Source organism: Hetaerina americana, unplaced genomic scaffold (assembly GCF_022747635.1).
Source record: "Hetaerina americana unplaced genomic scaffold, ioHetAmer1.1.p SCAF_8, whole genome shotgun sequence".
Taxonomy (NCBI): domain Eukaryota; kingdom Metazoa; phylum Arthropoda; class Insecta; order Odonata; family Calopterygidae; genus Hetaerina; species Hetaerina americana.
The window spans coordinates 18556685-18576990 of record NW_027287427.1 but is presented as its reverse complement, the minus strand read 5'-3'; the positions used below and the strand labels follow the sequence as shown (position 1 = coordinate 18576990).

Here is a 20306-nt window from a genome sequence, read left to right as displayed (position 1 = left end):
TAAAAGAGGCAATTACATATGTCATCACTGGAATAACGCAAGATATGCTAAGAATTTTCGAACACTTTTTTGAATGACTCAGCATGTGCATTGCTCACCAAGGTCATCACCTGGATGAAATTATTTTCAAACTCTAATGAAAAAAATTTGCATTGAATATAGTTTTCAGAAATAAAAACCTTTTTTTAATAATCTTGATTGGTTTTTTCACAAGTCACTAGTCAAATCAGGGAGTCCATTCTGCTCCACCCTATACATGTTACCCTATTGGGAAGGGAAGGTCAGTGAGGAGGGGGAAAGGATGGTGGAGGCATTAGTTGGTCAGTGATGGATTACATAATGGAGGGGAGGGTAGAAAGCTGAAGGAGCACTCCCTTTGGGAATGCATCTGTCATACGTTTCCTTCAGCCATGCTCACACCTCATTCTCACTTTTCGATTACTTTATTTCTATGGTCATTTATATTCTCCTACGTCTGTCTTCTCGTGGATTTTCTTTCCGAGTAATTTTTGCAAGGGTTGTTAAACTTTGCATAAAAAAACACACATTATGCATCTGGATGCAAGTTAGGAAAAAAGTGTGATCACAAGTGACACAAAGGTGTTAGCAGATATGAGCGCTAAACATAGACTAATGCAGCAGTCACACAATCCAGGACTTCCCCTCTACTCGTCACTCATTAAATGGCACATTGACATTTTTGCTCATTATGCAAGGTGCCCATTGAACGAGGTTCCACTGTAGCTCATTTGAATTAGATGATCTAATGACAATAAGCATGAAAAAAGGGTTCTCCCCTGATTTGGTAATGCTAAGAGAATCGATGAGAAACAAGAAACTACATCCGTTTAAAAGGGGGAATGGATCAAATCTGAACATGACTGAAAACTGGAATTCAGAGGATTTTTCATAATTGCTTTTACTAATGAGCCAATAGTCTTTGAGCATAAACTTCAAATGCGTCCAAAAACAGAAGGCACATAATTTAATGGAAATAAAATAAGCCTCAATATCACCTAAATAAATTATACACAAGCAAATCTAATTATACATTACATATTCAAAAATGCATAGCACTAACATTCACAACGTATTTAAATATCACTCAAAAGTATTAATAAACATTTTGTAGTGATGTATTGTAGGGTACAGGAACATAGCCTTTGAAGCAAGATGATAGGAGTGTATTGGAGGCTTTTGAAATGTGGGTGTGGAGAAGGATGAAAAAGGTGAAATGGACAGAAAGGAAAGAAATCAAGGAAGGTCTAGGCATGGTGGGGGAGGAGAAGAGATTGCTGGGAGAAATCCAAAGGAGGCAGAAAAGATAGATTTTGAATATTTTGGTTTAAGAATGCCCACTGAAGACTGTGATAGAGAGAACATTATGCAGGCAAGGTATGGGGAGGAAAAGAATAAGACACATTGGATGTTAAGAAAGGAGGTACATTATATGCAGAGTTGAGGAGGAACTTACTGCATTGTCAGATGTCTAGTTGTCATGTTGCACGAAGCTAATAAATGAATTGATATTGGGTCTCTCTTCTAGTTATGTCTGACTAATAATGAAAGGAGCGGAATTATATCCAATACAGTCAATGACTTAATTTTTTAGACAAAGAAAGGAGCTTAGTACTGTCTGCACTTCAACTTTATTACTTTCAATGGGCTTTTTATACAGTTATGACAGCGTAATCATAACCCAGCCCAAGAAAGTATTCTGGCTGTCATTCTAATTTTGTTTAACGTAAAAATCTTTCTTTCTGATACCTTCAACACTTCCGACCCCAATTAAACAAGAAATGGAACAAATTATACATAAACATATTTTAATGGCTCTCTTAACATTTACAACTAAATTGAATGAAAATGCAACAATAGGCCTTCACAATACACACAGCCTTTTTTAAATTAAAAATTTCTGGGTGAAAATCTATGGTGAGAATTATAAAAAAATGGCTAGAAATAAAAAAAAATAAGTACAAATTACTTATTGAATTTAATCATGTAATTTCTTGTTAATCGACAGTTGTTTATTAGTCTTATATATATATCCTATTTTAAGGACTTCATTTCAATATTGTTTAACTTAAAATTAAAACATTTCATAAAGTGACAAAAACAGACAAATACTCTGTTCAGTTTATATTTCAATCAAACCACACTTTCACAGAGGAGAACTGGTGATAGTTAAAACAGCAGCTGTATCAACGTTTGACCATCACTGATTCAGTCTTTTCCATCAACATTCTTTGGATTGTTAACACAAATTTAAAATATAAAAATATTTCCAATACTAAATGTATGTTATTTTGGCAGTTGAATTTTTTTTTTACAAATGCAAGAAATCTTCATCAATATGTATATATTCTATTGAAGCTTCTTCTTAAAGGGCAAACATGCTTATGTGCAAGAAAACTACACAAAATGTTAGAAACTGCACAAATGTTCCTTTTCATGTGATTTAAAATTGGCACAAGAATAACAACAGCATAAAGAATGCCATTCAACTCTCATTAATGCAGGCTTAACTGTTGGACTCAGCTGATGTACATAGTACAAGTAAAGGAAATCTTAAGTAACTTTAAAGCTATCAATATATTTTACAATCGTAAAAATAATGAAAAACTCAGGCATACTCTTTGATAAAGAATAAACAAGCCCTATTAATTACCAACTCCATTTGGATATGAAATGAGTACTTATGTGCTAAAATAAAAAAGGAATGCAATCACATAACCACACATACACACTTTAGTTCCTATCATTTACCCCCAGCATGCGGATACAAACATAAAAAGACAAGTACATGATTAGCCCCACAGCAACCAGTTAATTTCAATGTGTGGCAAATAGGCAATGCCTCTCTCATCAGGCATGCAGTATCTGTTGTGCAGTGCTCACACAATAATGATGACCACACACAAATACTTCAGCAGTACCTATTTTAATACTGCATATTTAAGTGATTACTCTTATGCTGTTGGTGCTTGGGGGAGAAAAGTGAAGCTTGCATAGTTTGAATCACCACCAGCACAAATAGGCCTATAAATTATCCCTGATGTAACACTTGCAGCATTTTATTAGGTAACCATCTCAAAATCCCAACACTAGCCAGAACTCAGCACAATATTCTTTGTATAAAGTAGAAACGTTGAATAGCAAGATGATAAAACACAAGATCCTCAAAATCAATAGTTTTTCAAAATGTTTTCTTGGTTCTTTTAACACTAGAATTTTCAATTCTTTTGATTTTAAAAAAAAATCCCATCCCTTGAAACTGTTATGGAGCAATGAAACAAACAACACACCAGGCAAAAATTTCAAAGCGACAGCACTTCCCACATGTGACTTTATTCTTCATTCACTCTTCTTGTCAGGTTGACTTTCAGCTGGGACACTTTCCTCCTCTTCATCAGAATAATTTGCTGCTTCTTCACCAGGTTTTAATAAGCGACCAACAAACAAATACTTCTCTGAAAGAACAACAGGAGATAATATAAGATAAGCAATCATGCCACAAGCACCATAATTACACAGAAATACCATTCGTAACCATTTCTACATAATACAGAAATCTTTCAATAGTAGTAGCCTAACTTGGGTACATCAAAAAAATTATTTCCAATCGTCAACACATAATTTGAAAATCCACAGAAAGACAAACTACCACAAAAACGTTTAGGGAGACCCTTCACTTTATTGCATACACGAACACCTCAAAAACACCTAAACTTTTAGCAGTAGTAATGCTTGACAATACTCATCAGTTTTTATTATTTGAAACATAAGCTTTTATTAATTAATAAATAATTGTGAATTCTAATACCTAAGAATAAATACTTTTTTATATTTTAATCAATACATCACTATGACAATAGACCCTAATAAGGCAGTGACAATATGTTCCAAAAATTTATTTAACGATCATGAGTCTTATTTTTTACAAAATTTTGAAGCCTCAATGAAAACATGCCTTTAGATATCTTTCTAGTAAAAAGGGATTAGGTGGCTATCATAAATAATTAACAACTCATTTCAATTTTTTTGCTTTTACAAATGTACAAATGGATTTGCGGTAGCTTTATTCCACCATAGAAGAAAAGGTTAGCATGGCCCGCAATCCTAAACAATGTATACATAACTTCCTTTGAAAAAAACTTGTTCATAATTTATTTTTTCAGCATGGAGCACATTTTCATATTTTACATTAGTTCATATGCAAACAGTTGTTTCACCTAACGAGAAAGATCACAGAACGAATAATACTCATATTGAGGTTCCTCTGTATATTCTATGCTACAATAACCATGTGCACAATCTGCTTCCCCTTATATATGATTTAATGGGAAGCTATTACTTTCATTTTTCAGTCACCCCAGCATCGCCTAATAAAGCTAAAAAAAATTGTTAGAGTTAAAATGAAGTCACCAATTGATTCAAGCACCATGATATTCTGTTCCTTCAAAATTTCCCAGTGCAGCTAAACAATTGTAACCAAAAACGAACTTTCCATAAGCTTTTTCATCTTTCCTGCCTCCTCTGGTTTTCTCCCAACAATCCCCTCTCCTCGCTTACCATGCCGAGCACTTACTCACTTGTTTTCCTTTCTGTCCTTTCACTTTTTTCATCCTTCCACCCTCCAAAACATTTAGGACTTAAAATATCATCTTGAGAAAATTATTGACCAATGCTGAAATAGGTGACTTCTTAGGGAATTGAAGTTGCTCAGAACAATGTGTTATGGAGAAAAAAATTAAAATCTACAATTGCCATTTGCCCATTAAAACAGCAATGAAGAGAGATTTTTAAGAGAATAACCTTAGTTAGAAAGTGACTACAGGGGACTTAGCCAGAATATCCACAAAAATAGTGCTATACTACGAGGGTCATCCGGAAGGTAGTACCCGTTCGTGCCGCATGAAGTGCTGACGACGCGAGTAGCCGCTGGACGAGGTCAGATAGCTTCAGTGGCTTGTCTGCCTTCTCTGAGCCAAGTTGCGTGACGCTAGCATTGCCTGTGTTGTTTCTGTGATTGTTTACAATGTTTAAAAAAATTGAGAACGCCGCCAGTTGTGAAGTGAGGGCAGTGATTAAATTCCTCAATGCAAGAAACGTTCGCCCATGTGATATTCATCGCCAATTAAAGGAGGTGTATGGAGACAATGTAATGGACGAGTCGTCTGTTCGGCGGTGGTGTCGCAACTTCAACATGGGGAGGGGGAACACACACGACGATGAGCGTTCGGAGAGACCGTCTGTCATTACAGACCAACTGGTGAGCTCAGTTGACGAATTCGTGAGGAACGATCGGCGCGTCACAATTGATGACATCTGTGAGCATTTTCCCAATGTTTCTCGAACAATTGTTCATGAAATTGTTAAACACCATCTGCATTATGCAAAAATTTGTGCAAGATGGGTCCCTCGCGTATCTCAATGAGCTGGCGGCGAAGGACTATGCAGCAGGAATACAGAAACTTGTCACACGTTATGACAAATGCCTTAATTTGCTTGGAGATTATGTTGAGAAGTAGTTTAAAGTATCCTCTTTCAAATAAAATTTTTTATGTTTGTTAATATTTACTTTTGTCTTTTTATTTCACGAACGGGTACTACTTTCCGGATGACCCTCATATTATTTTTGTGTGACGTTAGAAGGGCATAAAATTATTAAATCAGATATATTAAAAATATTACTGTGCAGACAGTAGCATATGTTGAAGATATATTAGCAGAATTAAAGAGAATTAATTTAGCATTGAAATTGTATAAAAAATAACGTGGAGTGATTTGCATCTCAAAGATTGAAATTATAGACATATCATTTAACAGTCTGAATAAACAAAATTTCAATTGCAAAAATATTCATGTAAGTTTATTGAAAGTGAAAATGAACATTAAACATGCAATTTAATTGGCCAGTAAAATGCAAAAGAGTAAGAATAAAAGATTTCATTTGTAAAATTTTCAAAAAATTAAATGGGCATCATGCCTATCCGTCAAACCTGTTAACATAATTTAAGGCACTGTCATGAATGGGATTACGAGAAGACCAAAAGGTCCTAAGATAAGGGTTCTAAGATACTATTGTGAACCTCAATGGTTAACTACTGAAAAGGCTCATTTTTTCATTAGCTAAAAAAAATAAACTTAAACGTGAAGAAAAGCCTTCCCAAAAGTGAATAGATTTATGTGCTTTGATAGAATTTCCAAACGCCACAATAACATTAACAGAATAAGAAATGTGCGCATAAAAAATTAAGAATTAAGGTTTTAACGCTGCAGTAATGACTAACAAAATTGGTCTTTCAAATTACTGCTTACTGGTCATTGATACCATTCTGCATGATGCCCGGCACAACCATTTACAATTACCATCACAGGGGGGAAACAAATTTTTAAAATATATATACTTCTAAATTTTTTCAGAGCATCATCTAACCACATTTAGAAATTAATTACTTGCACTCAAAACACTTATCCCTCAATTAATTGGCACAGATAACAATTCAGAAAATCACTGAATACATGGTTATTATTAAAATCAGTGCATGTGGATGATACAGGATGCAACCAAATATTAAAAGATCGGTAATATCACTATGAACCTTAAGGTTAGCTTAATCTGTCAACGATAATGCCTTGGAAACATGAACCTGCCAAAATCAAAATAATTTTTATTGAATATACAGATGTCATCACTAAGATAGAAGCAGTAACAAGAAAAATTGCCACATTTGTATACACCTTGCCTTTCTAATAGTGATTTAAGCATAAAGTTGATGAATTATGCAAGAAAACTTAGAGATTGTTGGCACTGACCCCACAAAAACCAATCCTCTCATGGGTACACATCTACTAGAACTGAGCCTATGTCAAAATTTCTTATTTCCAGGGGTTTCTATCTGAATAAGCCACAACAGTGACAATAATCCATATAAGCCTTTGAAATATCAGATTAACTCCCTCTCAACATTTTGTTTAAAGGATAAACTATGAAAAAAGCATTTAATAACAACAGATTCTGAAATACAGCAAAGCATTCTGACAGCACATTTTACAACAGAATGCCCAAAAATCGCAAACAGAGAACTGGTAACATTATAAATGGACTTATGGAAGCATTCATTGTCCAAAAAATCTGTATCTTTATGGCTACATGCATTCTGAATGTTTTTCAAAGGATATAGTTCACTGACTTATTTTACTTGACACACCTCACATCTTTTTCCTAGACCACTCAATTTTGCGTTTTTTAATCTTTTTTTGTCACCATTTTTCTCTGCTCAACCAATACCATCTCCGCTAAATATCATCCCCCCTCTATCCATGTCTCCCCCACAAGATTACCTGGAATCACCTCAGGTACACTACCTATTACTCCTCAGATTTTTTTGTTTACATTTGCTGTCTCAGTGGAAGGGTGCCACTTTTGGCATTATGTGGAAGACCCTAAGCACTTCAAAATTAGATCACCACAAATGTCAACATCCTGAAAACTCCATAGTTGCAAAGACTGGCTTACAAAAGAAGAGAACACCATTTAGAGTGTAGTAACATTTCCTCCATGAAAATGTTTTCCTGTAAATATTAAGATTGCTAAATCAGTTGCACCTACAAACATGGGAGCCATCTTTACTATAACCTTAAATTTCCAGGGGGTTTTAGAATAGATTAGAAACTTCACCAAAGTCACATTAATAATGCCTTCCTCAGTTCATAAGCACATCTCACGTTGAGCAACTATAACTACTAAAATTAAACCTATGATTTAAATTCATGTAGGTACATATGTAGAAATGGGTACAAAAGGACTAAACACCTGAGAGAACAGTATTTCCTAATAAAAAAAATCCAAAAATCCTCACCCTATGTGAGGGAAAATCCATTTAGGTGGGAATCGAACCTGCAACCTCAGAGTCAGATAAGGACATTACACAGCCATTGATGAACAGGCAATATAACTCTTAAAAACCAAATTGTTAACTCTTTCGTGTTTGCTTTATGTTCGATATAAGCTAAACGTAATTATCAATGCATGTCATTTCTGAACTTGGTGCATGATTTATATTAGTTTCAATTCCTATAACCACCATACTTCAATTTGATTATTTTTTAAGCAATATGTCACTTATTTCCTTTTCCTCGTTTGGAATGCCATTTGGCCATTTATATAGAGCCTTACTTTTACTTTTAAAAGACAGAAGTCCGTTGCTCACAGTAAGAGCGGTAACAAAAACCACTTCTATAATCAATCAAAAATCAATTTTGTTAATTTGCCGATGTCCTTACCCTGACCTAACACTACACTTCAATATGAAAACTCCCCACCGGTAAAATCACATTTCCTCCAGTGCATAAATGAAGCACAATCACAGGAACTACCCCAAATAATGAAAATACATGCATAATCATGGGAGTATAAGTTAGCAAGGTCTTCATATCTCAATATACACATAGAGAACTCAGATACTGTTAATGGATTATAAGAATCCAGCGGAATAGCTTCAATTAATCACATTAAATTTCACTCATTTTTTCCATTCTTATACCTAATTTACATGCAGCTTTCCCTCTATCTATGCTAACGGATGAATGATGAATCTTGGATCATCAAAAATTACGGTTAAATGAAATACATGGAAAATATGGCCGACATAAAGGCTCTTTTTTTTCATCCATTATGTGTGATTATGTGTTTTTCAGTACGGGAGAGTAAAATTATTTTCATTTCTTAGCCACATTTATAAGGGAGGAATTGTTCTTCAGAGCTCAAAACTATCATCTAGTGGTAAACCAATCACATGCAGGAATAAACAAATGATGGGTGAAGGAAAAATAATGGCAAGTGATTGCTAGTATGGATTCATATTCGTAATATGTTACTGATTAAAACAATGCAATGCAGATAATGACTTAATTGCTGCATTGTAAATCTTGGCATTGGCCTCCTTAATAGAGAATATGGCTCAGGGAATGAGGAAGTATGGATGCTAAAAAATGTTTAATTTAAAACAGTAAATACGATTGACAACTTTTTATTTCGTGAAACTAAAAACTTTTAAGAACCCCCAGATATTTCAAACTGGTAATTTCAAAAAAGTATATAGAAGTTTTTAAGAGTTTAATTACCTAGACGATTGTAATTTTATGACAATTTCTGGGTGCTGGGAAGAGAACAGGACAGATAATCCATGCAATGGATAATTGAAAGATTACGGCACTTTCCATTCATACTTTTTGTATCTCTACTCAATTGCGGGGAACTAAATCTCGAAGAGATTTTGAAGCCTTCATCAAACGTACAACTTTACTGTTTAGCAAATGAGTACCAAATACCAACAGATAAGGGAGACAGTTTTTCACAGACTCAGACAAATCAAGTTCTGGAGTGCATCATCCATTGTCAAAGATGTACTTTCTTTAAAGCATTAGCCTCATTGGAATACAGACGAGAAATATAAGAAAGATCCTTTCTGACTCTTGGTGGAAACTATGACATTTAAAATAATGCTAGAAGAACAATTCAGGGAATTAAATTCCTAACAGTCATACATTTAGTAAGAAACATTTTCTTGATATTTACTCGGATACAATTAGCCATTGATTAGTACCAAAAACAAACTGAGGTAATTGAAATTTCTGGGTGGGAAACTGAGAAAACTCACAGTTAATACACAAATAAAATAGTTACGTCACACAACCCAAGTTTTAATGCATAAGCATTATCAAAAGGTGAGATAAAGGTGACCAGCAACTCTTTCATAGTCAATTAAGGAGGGAGTAAATTAATATGGTTTTTTATCACGTTTCCTATCAATGATCTAAATCACAGAAGAAAGGGTAATTTGCCCAAACATTGGAACACCTTTAGGTAAGTTTTATTCTCACCAAAAAAAATGCTCATACAAAAATTTAAAGATAATGAAAACACAAAATATTGTTCATGTAACTCTTGAGAAGGAATAGATTAACCTTTCAAGTACTTACCATCATTTTTATGGCTTCCACTGTCTTCAGTGAAATATTTGTTACATAAGGTTTTTCATGTTTGTTTATGATCTCCAAAAGTTGAACAAACATGAATTTCATCTCACTTTTCAGCCTATTTGCAAGTTTTCCTTGTGTTATAAGTCATTTAGTTATAATATACAGGAATGATTTCATGTCATGCATTTATTTCACTATTGAAGCAATTACAATCAATGTCATACTTTGATCCATGACAAAAGTGATCTGAGCAATACAAATTCGAACAGGAAAATTTATTTGAATCCCACAGTAGGCTAATATAAAGAAAGGCAGTTCATTCCCTCATCTGATTGACGAAAGTACCGTTCTGCAAATATATGTCATCAAATGGGGAAGCAGAATAGGTGATTTAGGCTCAGGTACAGATCTAGTAAAAAAGTACATATTATAATTATTTTACATGCTAGTCAAGCCATTATGTAAATAATGAGGTCTTTGTGATAAAAAAACAAGGTGGCAGCTTTATAAATTTCAACAACTCTGAAAATCTCTAGCTACCAGCAACAACCAGATTTTGGCATCATATGAGTCTAGCATTCTGCTATTACTCTCTGACCTTGGGAATTGATGACTGAACCAGTCACCAACTCTAATTGCAACCTGTCACCACAACAAAATTTATACACCAACTAAATTATGGAGAAAACGTATGCTAATATTCTAGGATTTCTTCACATTTACAACTAAGGTAACTGGGCGAGGTCAAAACGCCTTTCCAAGCAGCATTGCTAACATCAAAACAATAATTCTCTTTCTCATGAAATCCCTCTAAGAGGAAAATCAGGGGAGGCATGATAGCATCAACATGCTATTGGTACGTCCAATAATATTCCTAGTTCATATGTTGTTGAAGGCATGACATTACAACTTAGTATTATATGAAATGACAGAACATTAATAGAATACAGGTGGCATAGCGCATTGGGACACCCCAATCATATGACACATGGGGAAACTAGGCACTGAAACAACTTTTCTTAAGTTGTGTGCAGTTCTCCCATTATTTCTGATTTTTAAGATGTGAGACAGTAAATGAAAACATATGAGTCTCATTGTTACTTCTACAGAAATGCATATATTCAATGTTCTTTAAAAATATCTCTGCATCATAGGCTCCAAGAATTTTATACAAGTTTCAGAACTTTAAACATAAGTTTGCAATTACCACTGGCATCACACATAACAAAGGATCACCACAAGTTTTGTGTATCATTGAGCCAAAATTTCACTACAGTAATGGTCTGCTTAAAGGATATTCTTGTTAGCATGAGCAAAATAAATAGCATGAATCATAACTTTCCAATTCACTACTTGCATATTCCAAATTGAAGCTTAGACCAGCCAATATTTTTTCCAGTAAAAATTTTTTTATAGCCTAGTCAATTTTAGAGATATAAATATATAACACCAAATGAAATGATTTTCAAATAATACTGCCTATTAATTAAAAGTTACCATTCAAACCTGCTTTTTACAAGAAATGCCTCTCTGTTATGAGCTATCTTCCATACCCAAAAAAAAGAACAATGTGTCAATGTCAATATCTGTCAATTTAACAATAAAATAGGATACGTTCACAAAATCAGATTAAAACTTTACTGTGGACTTAACACAAATATCTAAATCAAATTGTACAATTCCCCAATCTGTAAAAATGACCTTTCCCCTTAGATGATGTAGCTCAAGGTTGTTTAACATTTATTCCAGGATATCAGGCCATAAACCAGACAAGCATTAACTGAATAAAACTAATTAAGAACATTATTTATAAAATAACATCAAAAGAGCAGGTAAGACAATTGACCATATGCATTTTTCCCATCTATTTCATTGGTGGGCCAACAAAGGATTAGGGTGAAAAATACGATTTAGCATGACTACACATGTTATGGAACATATGCTGATATATATATATATATATTTATATATATATATATATAAATATATTTATATAAATATATATATATATAAATATATATATAAATACTAAAAAACTTGTCACAACTGTAACCAGTGTGCGCAGTATTATTATAAATAAAATACATATTTTCATTTCGGATGAACAATGAGTCTTCAGTAGATAAAAATTTACAATTATCAGTCATACAAGCCTTTCAAAATTCAATAACTGGTGTAGTTGATGCTAGGTATCAATCATTAAAGTGCCCAAGTCACTGTGGGTGACACTAACGAATCTCCCAAAAATGCTAGCCTCTCTCCATGCGACTTTTTTCTTAATGGATACAAATGTAACAATTGAATAATACTTATTTTTATGCTTTTTTCTTCTATTTCTGTGCATCATTCTAAAATCATTTATGACTTTCAGCATATTTTTATAAACAATAATGTTTTACATACATTTTTCATGAATTCTGCATTTGTCTTTAAAACAGCCTGGCAATTTTCACCCAAAATTTAACAATCAAGCTTAGCACTCAAAGGGTTAATACATTCTACAGACGTTCATCCTGTAATAATGAAAAAGAACATCTCCAAGATAAGTGGTGTATTGCTTCTCACCTGTTACCTGAATATCCACTTGTCCTAATTATCCTGCTTTATCCTGGTCTGACTAACTTGTATATAATGCTTTAAGACTGGTACTAATCAACCTCACCTCCATGGTAATCATCAAACATGCACATACACAGAATGTAATTAAAATTTAATTTAACCACCAAGTGCAATTCATACATGGCAAACTGTATTGAAACCATTCCCCAGCCATGCTGTATAACTAGTATTAATACAGGAAATATTACCCATTGCAGCCTACTTTGGCCTTATTATTATTGGTAATCTACAGGTCGAGGTAGGTTTTGGATGGACACAACTACCAAATAATTCTCTCGTCTCGCCTAATAAAACCCAACCCAACATCCTAACTTTCTCCCCTCTAGCACAGCTTTCGACATCCCATTGCCAATCAATATGGTTTGCATCCATCTTTATTGTCTCCTTATAATTTCTCCCATCAATCCCCTCTTCATCCCAACCATAGCCAGCGCTTCCTAGTTTATTTTTCTTTCTATCCACTTCTCCTTCTCCACATACATGTTTTAAAAGCCTCCTGTTTACGTGTATCATCATGCTTCAATGACCATTTTTCCACGCTGCACATAACTAAACTCCATATCATAGTTTTAACAAGTCTTTTCTTAACATCCTTACTTGACTTCCTTGCCATCCATTCCCTCCTTGTGAAAGCCTCTTTGCCTAGCACAATTATTCTCCTTATTTCCCTACTACTTTGACCATTTTGGTCCAAAACACTAGCAAGAAACGTAAACCTTTCCACCAACTTTAGTTTTTGCCTCCCGTTTTAACATTTACCTTATACTTTCTCTTTCTGAAGAACTGCATAACCTGTTTTATTTATATTGATTCTCATCCTATATCCATCACACTGAATTTCCGATTCACTCAGCAATGCTTGCAACCCCTCGGCTGACTGACAAAGCTTGGTCATCAGCAAATCTAACTGATTTTACGAATTCCCCTCCGACTTTCATTCCTACCACCAGTTCTTCCCATGCCTGCCTCTTCAATCATTTCTTCCACGTATGTACGCGTTGAACAGCAGAGGTGATAATGGATGACCCTGCCTTACTTCTTTTCCTAACACTGCCCATTCGGAATCTCAGTTTCCCACTTGCACCTGAGCATAAACAGGTTGTGTGTGATACATAAACAGGTTGTGTGTTAGCCTGCTGTTCCTCCCAATCTATTCCTGTTTTCTGCAATATACTCAAGAGTTTTTCCCAATTCAATCTATCTCACTATATTCTATGCCTTTTTGAAATTACAAAAAGGCAAATATGTCCTCATTGTATTGTATATTCCTCTGGCCTTTGGACTTATATCATTCAAATTATAAACCTCTCTGAAGTAGTGTCTGCGTCTTCATGAAGACACCCCAAAACATGTATCATTAAAAACAACATATTGGTGATAGTCCACATGTGCTTAACTACAATTTTTTTATTAATTTCTGGGGTGCCAAATGCAAATGCTTTATTATCTGAGCATGGAAATGTCAGGAAAAAAAGTCTTCACCCTTTAACTCAATTAAATTTGGCAGTTAAAAAACTTGCATTTATTTGGCTAAACTTGATTATGTGTATGTGATAAAACAACAGATAAGGTGTGCTTTGAATAAGCATTCGCCTGTCATAAAAAATGATAACTGACAACACTAATTTACCACACATTTATCATATCCAAATTGATAGCAGCACAAGTAATTATTTCATGACATATTAACTCACATGAAAAGCCAAGTTATCTGCACTCATCAATTTCAAAACAAGTTATGTTAATTATATTTTTAGAGTCAATCTCACTTCTCACAAAAAATATCGGCTATAATTTTACACTAAAAATATTTAATATTGTGAGAAAAATGTTATGATGCAATTAATGTCAATTTTAACAATTATGACTCACCCTCAATGCAAAAAATAAAATCTTATACTTACAGTGAGTAATGCCAATGTTCATTCCATTCAAATGTGAAGTATTTTAGTTAAATGCTTACAAATATATACGATACTGTCTAAGTTCATGGCAAACCATGCAAAAAATTTTATTTCAGATTTACCAAAGAAATGAATACAAAAGAACCTGGTTAATACAGGTATTTATTCTTTCTTAGTATGATAAAACCAGGAATATTAGCTGTAAGATCAGTAATTATTAAGGAGAGGTGACTAACAGCTTAAGTAATTTGTGTCATCCAAGATAGATGGAAGTGTGCTGTGAAACCTGGTGTCTGCATTAGTCTACTGGGAAGCCAGTGCATTAGCCATCCTCTCACCAAAAATATAGCACATATCTAGCGTTCACATTTGAAAGCTTCAGTTTTAATGTTACTACTTTTACAATGAAATTACTCTTATATAACTAACTAATAAATTTCAATGTCTTGATATTCTCACTCATTTTAAAATGTAAATAAATGTAAATAATGACCACTTACTTTGTCATGTTTAATCAGTGGCAATGATCATTATCAAAGAAAAATATATCAGAAACATCCCATTAAGGGTACTCAGGGATCAAAACATTTTTGATTAACAGGCAATAATAATAATCACTGAAATACACACCAAAACAATAATAAAACAAGAGAATGATATTGACAAAGATGCCAGTATTCCTATTAGTAGTAGAGAAAAATTTCAACTTTAGTGTATAGTTGTACTTTTTAAAAATAAGCTCTATGAAAATCACTCCTTTCCCAAATAAATTCAATTTAAAAACACAATTTATCGAAGCCAACAGTGTTAAATACATTACCAGAATTATACTACTGATGGCAGAAAATGTCAAATGCTCAGGATGCAAGGTGACAGCAAAGACAGTATACAGCGATGAAATTATTGCGAAGAACAATTATACCTGTAACGCTGCATTCTATTAGAAGTATGCTATTAAGATAAATATGCAGTTATTTGAACAAAAAGTCAAAACTGGTGGCTAGATGATGCACATGGACTGGGCCAAGAGAGACTAAATATTTGGAATGAAGTTTGAAGATTTTCAAACTGAGTGTTACATGGGCAAAAAGAATTGGGAATGAGAATGTTATACATGCTGCACAAGAATTGATCGAACCTTGCTGGTGTAGGAAAACAAAAGCTTATTGGAAAGAAGAAGACAAGTTATATTGAAATATATGATGAAGCATAAGGCACAGGAAGTGATGCAAGAGAGAAGAATTCTTAGAGTATAACTTAAAGGGTGCATGACATATAACACTGAGTGAATGGGCTGAAGACAGCTGGAGAAGACATTTCATAAAAGTCTAAAATCTATCATTATTAAAGACAAATATCGATGGTTTTTATTATCTTTTGGGAATGTTTTCAATCATTCACTTCACTATATCATTTACAAATACATCTGAATTGCAAAATAACAGAAAGCACAATACAATGTAGTAATATAGTGCAATTTGATGAGGGATATAATATTTATTTCCAAAGGATAAAATTTTTTGAGCCACAGGTTTGTGTGTTTCATCATCATCATTCAAATCCATATTAATGCGAGAAATTTATTGATGAAGATTTAATGCAGCAAAACATAGGTTTTATTCATAAGTTTTATTTATTGGAAAATTAAATTTTATATCACTGTTTCAATTAAACCCTTCTTCACGTCAGAATATCCCCATTTGTAACTATATCTTATTGAGATTTGATGTTGCAACATGCTAATCCAGTTTATTCATCTTGATTAAAGATCTTTGGCACCAACTCTCACCTAACAAGCATTTTCATTTCTACTGCAGTCCTCTGAATCTGTAGGTTTCAGTTTCCTTCATGTTCTAAATTCCTGCACAGGACACTTGGAGCATCTCAATGCACCAAAGAATGAGCTGTTATCTCTCTCTGAATTATTACACACCACAGACTTCACCTAGTATTAACCATAACACATAATAAAACCTATCTCCATTGGCGAGATATCCGAATCTTTAATATAAATTACTTTGATACACAGAGCAAGTTTTGCAAATCATCCAACCTTGTCTGATAAAAAAGGAATACTCAAAAACAAAACAAAAGTAGAACAGTCGAAGGATCCTGATGCTGAAAACTATTGATGGCCACCATTGCTTGCATTAAAAACTTAACATAGAATAAATAATAACAAGAAAATTTCATGACAACTTGAAATATTACCTTGATAAATCGTCTGCATACTCCCATTGGGCAAACTTACGAGTAATGAAAACTGTTACTCAAAGCCTGCAAGGACTTTCAACTATCCTAAATGCTGAAGCAAACTGAGAACATTCTACTATGCTAAAAAGCAGATGCGGTGTCTTATCTTGTAAAGCACAAGACTAGAAATATAAAAATTAGGTAGGGCTACTTCCTAAGCCCAGCAAAAATTAGACAAAAAATAAATACCTGTGAACTGAATCTCCCACTCTCTTATAGAGTCCATTTCAACAGGGTTGAGGTCGCTTAAATCATCATACTCATCCTTTCCCCCAACAGAGAATGTTGCCAAACCACGAGAAGCATCTCGACCAGCAAAGGCAGAATATGGGCCATCTGAAGTTCAAACAGTAATGGAACGAAATTATTAAATGACACCTCGACACGCATTCATATTCAAATAGTTTAAAATGTCTTGTCTTCATGAAATGGTAACAAGTCTCAGCAAGCATGATTTACAGTATTGAAGTGAATTTGAATTTTCCACGACTCAACAAAATTTTGCATCTGCCATAAAAGATGGGAAATGAACAAGTCAATTGCCGAGGTAGATTTACTGCTAAATCCAATAGAGGAAATTAAATTGATCCAACGCACAGTTTACAACCTTTCCTTATCTTAGACCATAGCATCGTACAAAAATGAAGGCGATATTAAATTATATTTGGGCTGTCACGACTTTTAGTTTTTCAAGCAAACAAATTTCACAGCAGCAGAGATAAGCATATATGATCCAGAACTATAGCAAGCTAAACTTAATCTTTCTCTTGTCTAGGTTAATGCACGACGGAAGCCAACTATAACATGGGTTAGAAAGGAAACCAACTGCATAGTTCATGCAAAAATACGCGCACATGTATGATTAATGACATCATGACATGGTAAATCCATCTTACAATATCGCGTCATCGGCACTCTGGATCTGAATGATAAAAGTAATCAACATGAAATGCAATGCGCACAGGGTTAAGCTTAAGTTAATTGAATCCGAATTAATAATTAGGCTGTAGCCACAACTGAATATATAAAATTATACTAACTCTGAAACAATATTTTCTATCATCTTAAAGTCTTGCACCGTAACGCCTAGAAATAGGATAACTTTAATAGTTCAGCTATCATAACGAATACCATATACAGCATGAAAATGTGATTGTTAAAATCGCATACAGAGAATACACTCTCCTTGGCGCGTAGTTACAGGCCGTATACAATTCTAGCAAAATTAAAAGAAACACTAATAATGACAATTGAATAGCTTGGATATATTATGTTGGATATGCAAACAGGTGACATCTAGTAGATTTTAGTAGACAAAGCATCAAACAATTCAAGCCAAAACCATTTAAATACACATAATATTGATTGACACGTAGTGGGTGAGAATGAACAAGTCAATTGCGTCAAGGTTTATTCCCATATATTGTTTCTGTAGGAAAGAATGCACATTTATAGAATATCTACGACAACATGAGAAGGCGCTAAACGAATTCTTGACCCCCCCCCCCCCCCAATAACCGTTATCTCATCGTAATATGAAAAACGAAGTTAATCCATAGAAATGCATTCCTACCTGGGCCATAAAACCTTTTCCCACGAGTCACATCGAACACCTTCCCATTAACAGCGACAAGTATTCTTCCATCTGGTTGAGTTCCATCATATTTTCGGAGTTCTTCGACTGTGAAATCTCTACGAAGTTTAGGTAACTCAGGTTCTACAGGTTCAGGCGTAGGTGTCTTCCTCCTACTCTTCACAATTTTGTACAGCAGAAAACATATTACACCGATTAGAGCAACACTTACAGGGCTACCACATATTTCTGATAATATGCTGGATGTTGCACCGGGAGACCCCGGCGATGGAGCTTCCTTTTCTTCAGCCATCTTGCGTTCTTTGTCACGCCGGGAAGCAGCTTCGGGCTGTAGGGCTTAGGCTTGACAAATGAGAAGCGGGAGATGGGAGAGAGTGGGCGTCGGGAAGTGGCAGAATCGGCAGGAGGCCGAAGGCATTTTGCTAAGCGGGAAATTCAAGTGAAACCTGGCAGCATCGCTACTCTTGTCCAATTCAAACTAGATAAGGAAAGTGCAACCGATATGAAATACAAATATATACGAGAATTTGATTTCTTAATGGCATTAATAATATTTTTTATCCTTCCTACTCCCAAGAGTAATTTTTTTTATTCTCCAAAACTCAAGACATATTCAGACCACGTTCTGGTTTCAATTTTTATAAAATCTTCGGGGGTGCATTGCCAAAATTATTAATTAAATTTTTCTCATCTAACATCGAATTGTTTCAGAAGTTTCGTAAACAAATCATCCACGGGAAACGTCCTAAGGATATAAATTACATAATTTTTAAGTAATATAATCATGGTAACTAAGCGGACCCTTGAGCATCCGTGGTTGAAATGCTGACATTAATGTGTGATAAAACGGCTGGCATTCAATCTGTCCCTTTTCAATGAACCGTGCTCTTTTTGGAAATGATACAATAATATTTCAGAAAATTTAAGGAGATCGACAAACATTGCAAGCTAAAGTATACATATTCTATTTCTGTAAGACTCTTAGATTAATATTGATGAACCGTCGTTCTAAAAGAGTGATTAAATGGCCAGCCTGAGACAGAATTAATACAGCTACTGCAACTGAATAGTCATTAGAAGCGGTCGCTTGCACAGAATACAAAAGTTAACGGGACTCGGATTACGGTTGTATTATCTTTCCGTTGTGTTGAGGGTACAAAATTCTTGCTAGGATTCTTTAGGAATTAATAAAGATTGACGAATCCTCCTCAGCTCACGTGGGGAACGATTGAGTTACCAGATAGCAAATTTCAGAAGAAGAGCAAATATAATGAACAGAAATCCACGAAAGATTATGAGCGGATGAAATCCGAAAAAAATATAGACTAGACGGAAGACGCAAGCTGAATAAATTACGCATCGTTGGCAGTCTTCGTGTCCTTAATTGAAGATTTCCGTTCACGAGCTAGGACAAGCATAGATACTTGGAGAGCTGGAGTTAGTCCTGGGAAAAAAACACGATGAAGCTAAGTTATAATTCCACTTACGTAACGGCTTGAACTAAAGTCCTAAGCGACTAAGATCACCATCTAGGTTTTATTACAACATTGCACTCGTGTGCCAGTGAGGAGGTGAGTAAAAAGCGATTTAAAATGGCAATTGGCTCATAAGTTTCACACGAGAGCGCGGATTGTTACCATTCAAAGAATTAATCTCTAATGAACCCCTTGAAATTTGCTTACTCTTCAAAAAGTGAAATTAAAAAGCACTGTCAGTTTTTAGATTAATAATACTAAAAGCGGGTTACCATATTTATTGCACGAAGTACGCTGTAAATGAACTAAATACGTATTACTGAGTCCACTTCATTGTCAAATTCCATTCGGTTCTCAAATAACTGATCCCCTTATCACTAAGTTTAAAAAAAAATGAGCATCCATTTGTTTTTCAGAAAAATTAGAATTTCACTCTTTTGATGTCATTTCTTTTGTTAAAACACGTCCAAT

The 20306-nt window shown here is 34.4% G+C and overlaps 1 protein-coding gene across 1 annotated transcript; it reads right to left on the bottom strand.

Annotated features, from left to right (window-relative positions):
- Positions 1 to 1691: 1691 nt before the first annotated feature.
- MSBP (membrane steroid binding protein) lies at positions 1692 to 18695 on the bottom strand. Its single transcript, XM_071596718.1, has 3 exons — positions 18340 to 18695; positions 16956 to 17102; positions 1692 to 3473 (listed from the first exon to the last, which is right to left on the bottom strand). The coding sequence occupies exons 1-3, from the start codon at positions 18650 to 18652 to the stop codon at positions 3358 to 3360; spliced, it is 576 nt and encodes a 191-aa protein (XP_071452819.1). The 5' UTR covers positions 18653 to 18695; the 3' UTR covers positions 1692 to 3357.
- Positions 18696 to 20306: the final 1611 nt, after the last annotated feature.

Bases quoted from the DNA above. Each gene is read 5' to 3' on its own strand.
- MSBP (XM_071596718.1), bottom strand. From the start codon at position 18,652: ATGGCTGAAGAAAAGGAAGCTCCATCGCCGGGGTCTCCCGGTGCAACA. The intron at 17,103-18,339 runs GTAGGAATGCAT...TTTGAACTTCAG, and splicing joins GAAAAGGTTTTATGGCCCAG to ATGGCCCATATTCTGCCTTT. The intron at 3,474-16,955 runs GTATTTATTTTT...TTGTTCTTTCAG, and splicing joins GTGGGAGATTCAGTTCACAG to AGAAGTATTTGTTTGTTGGT.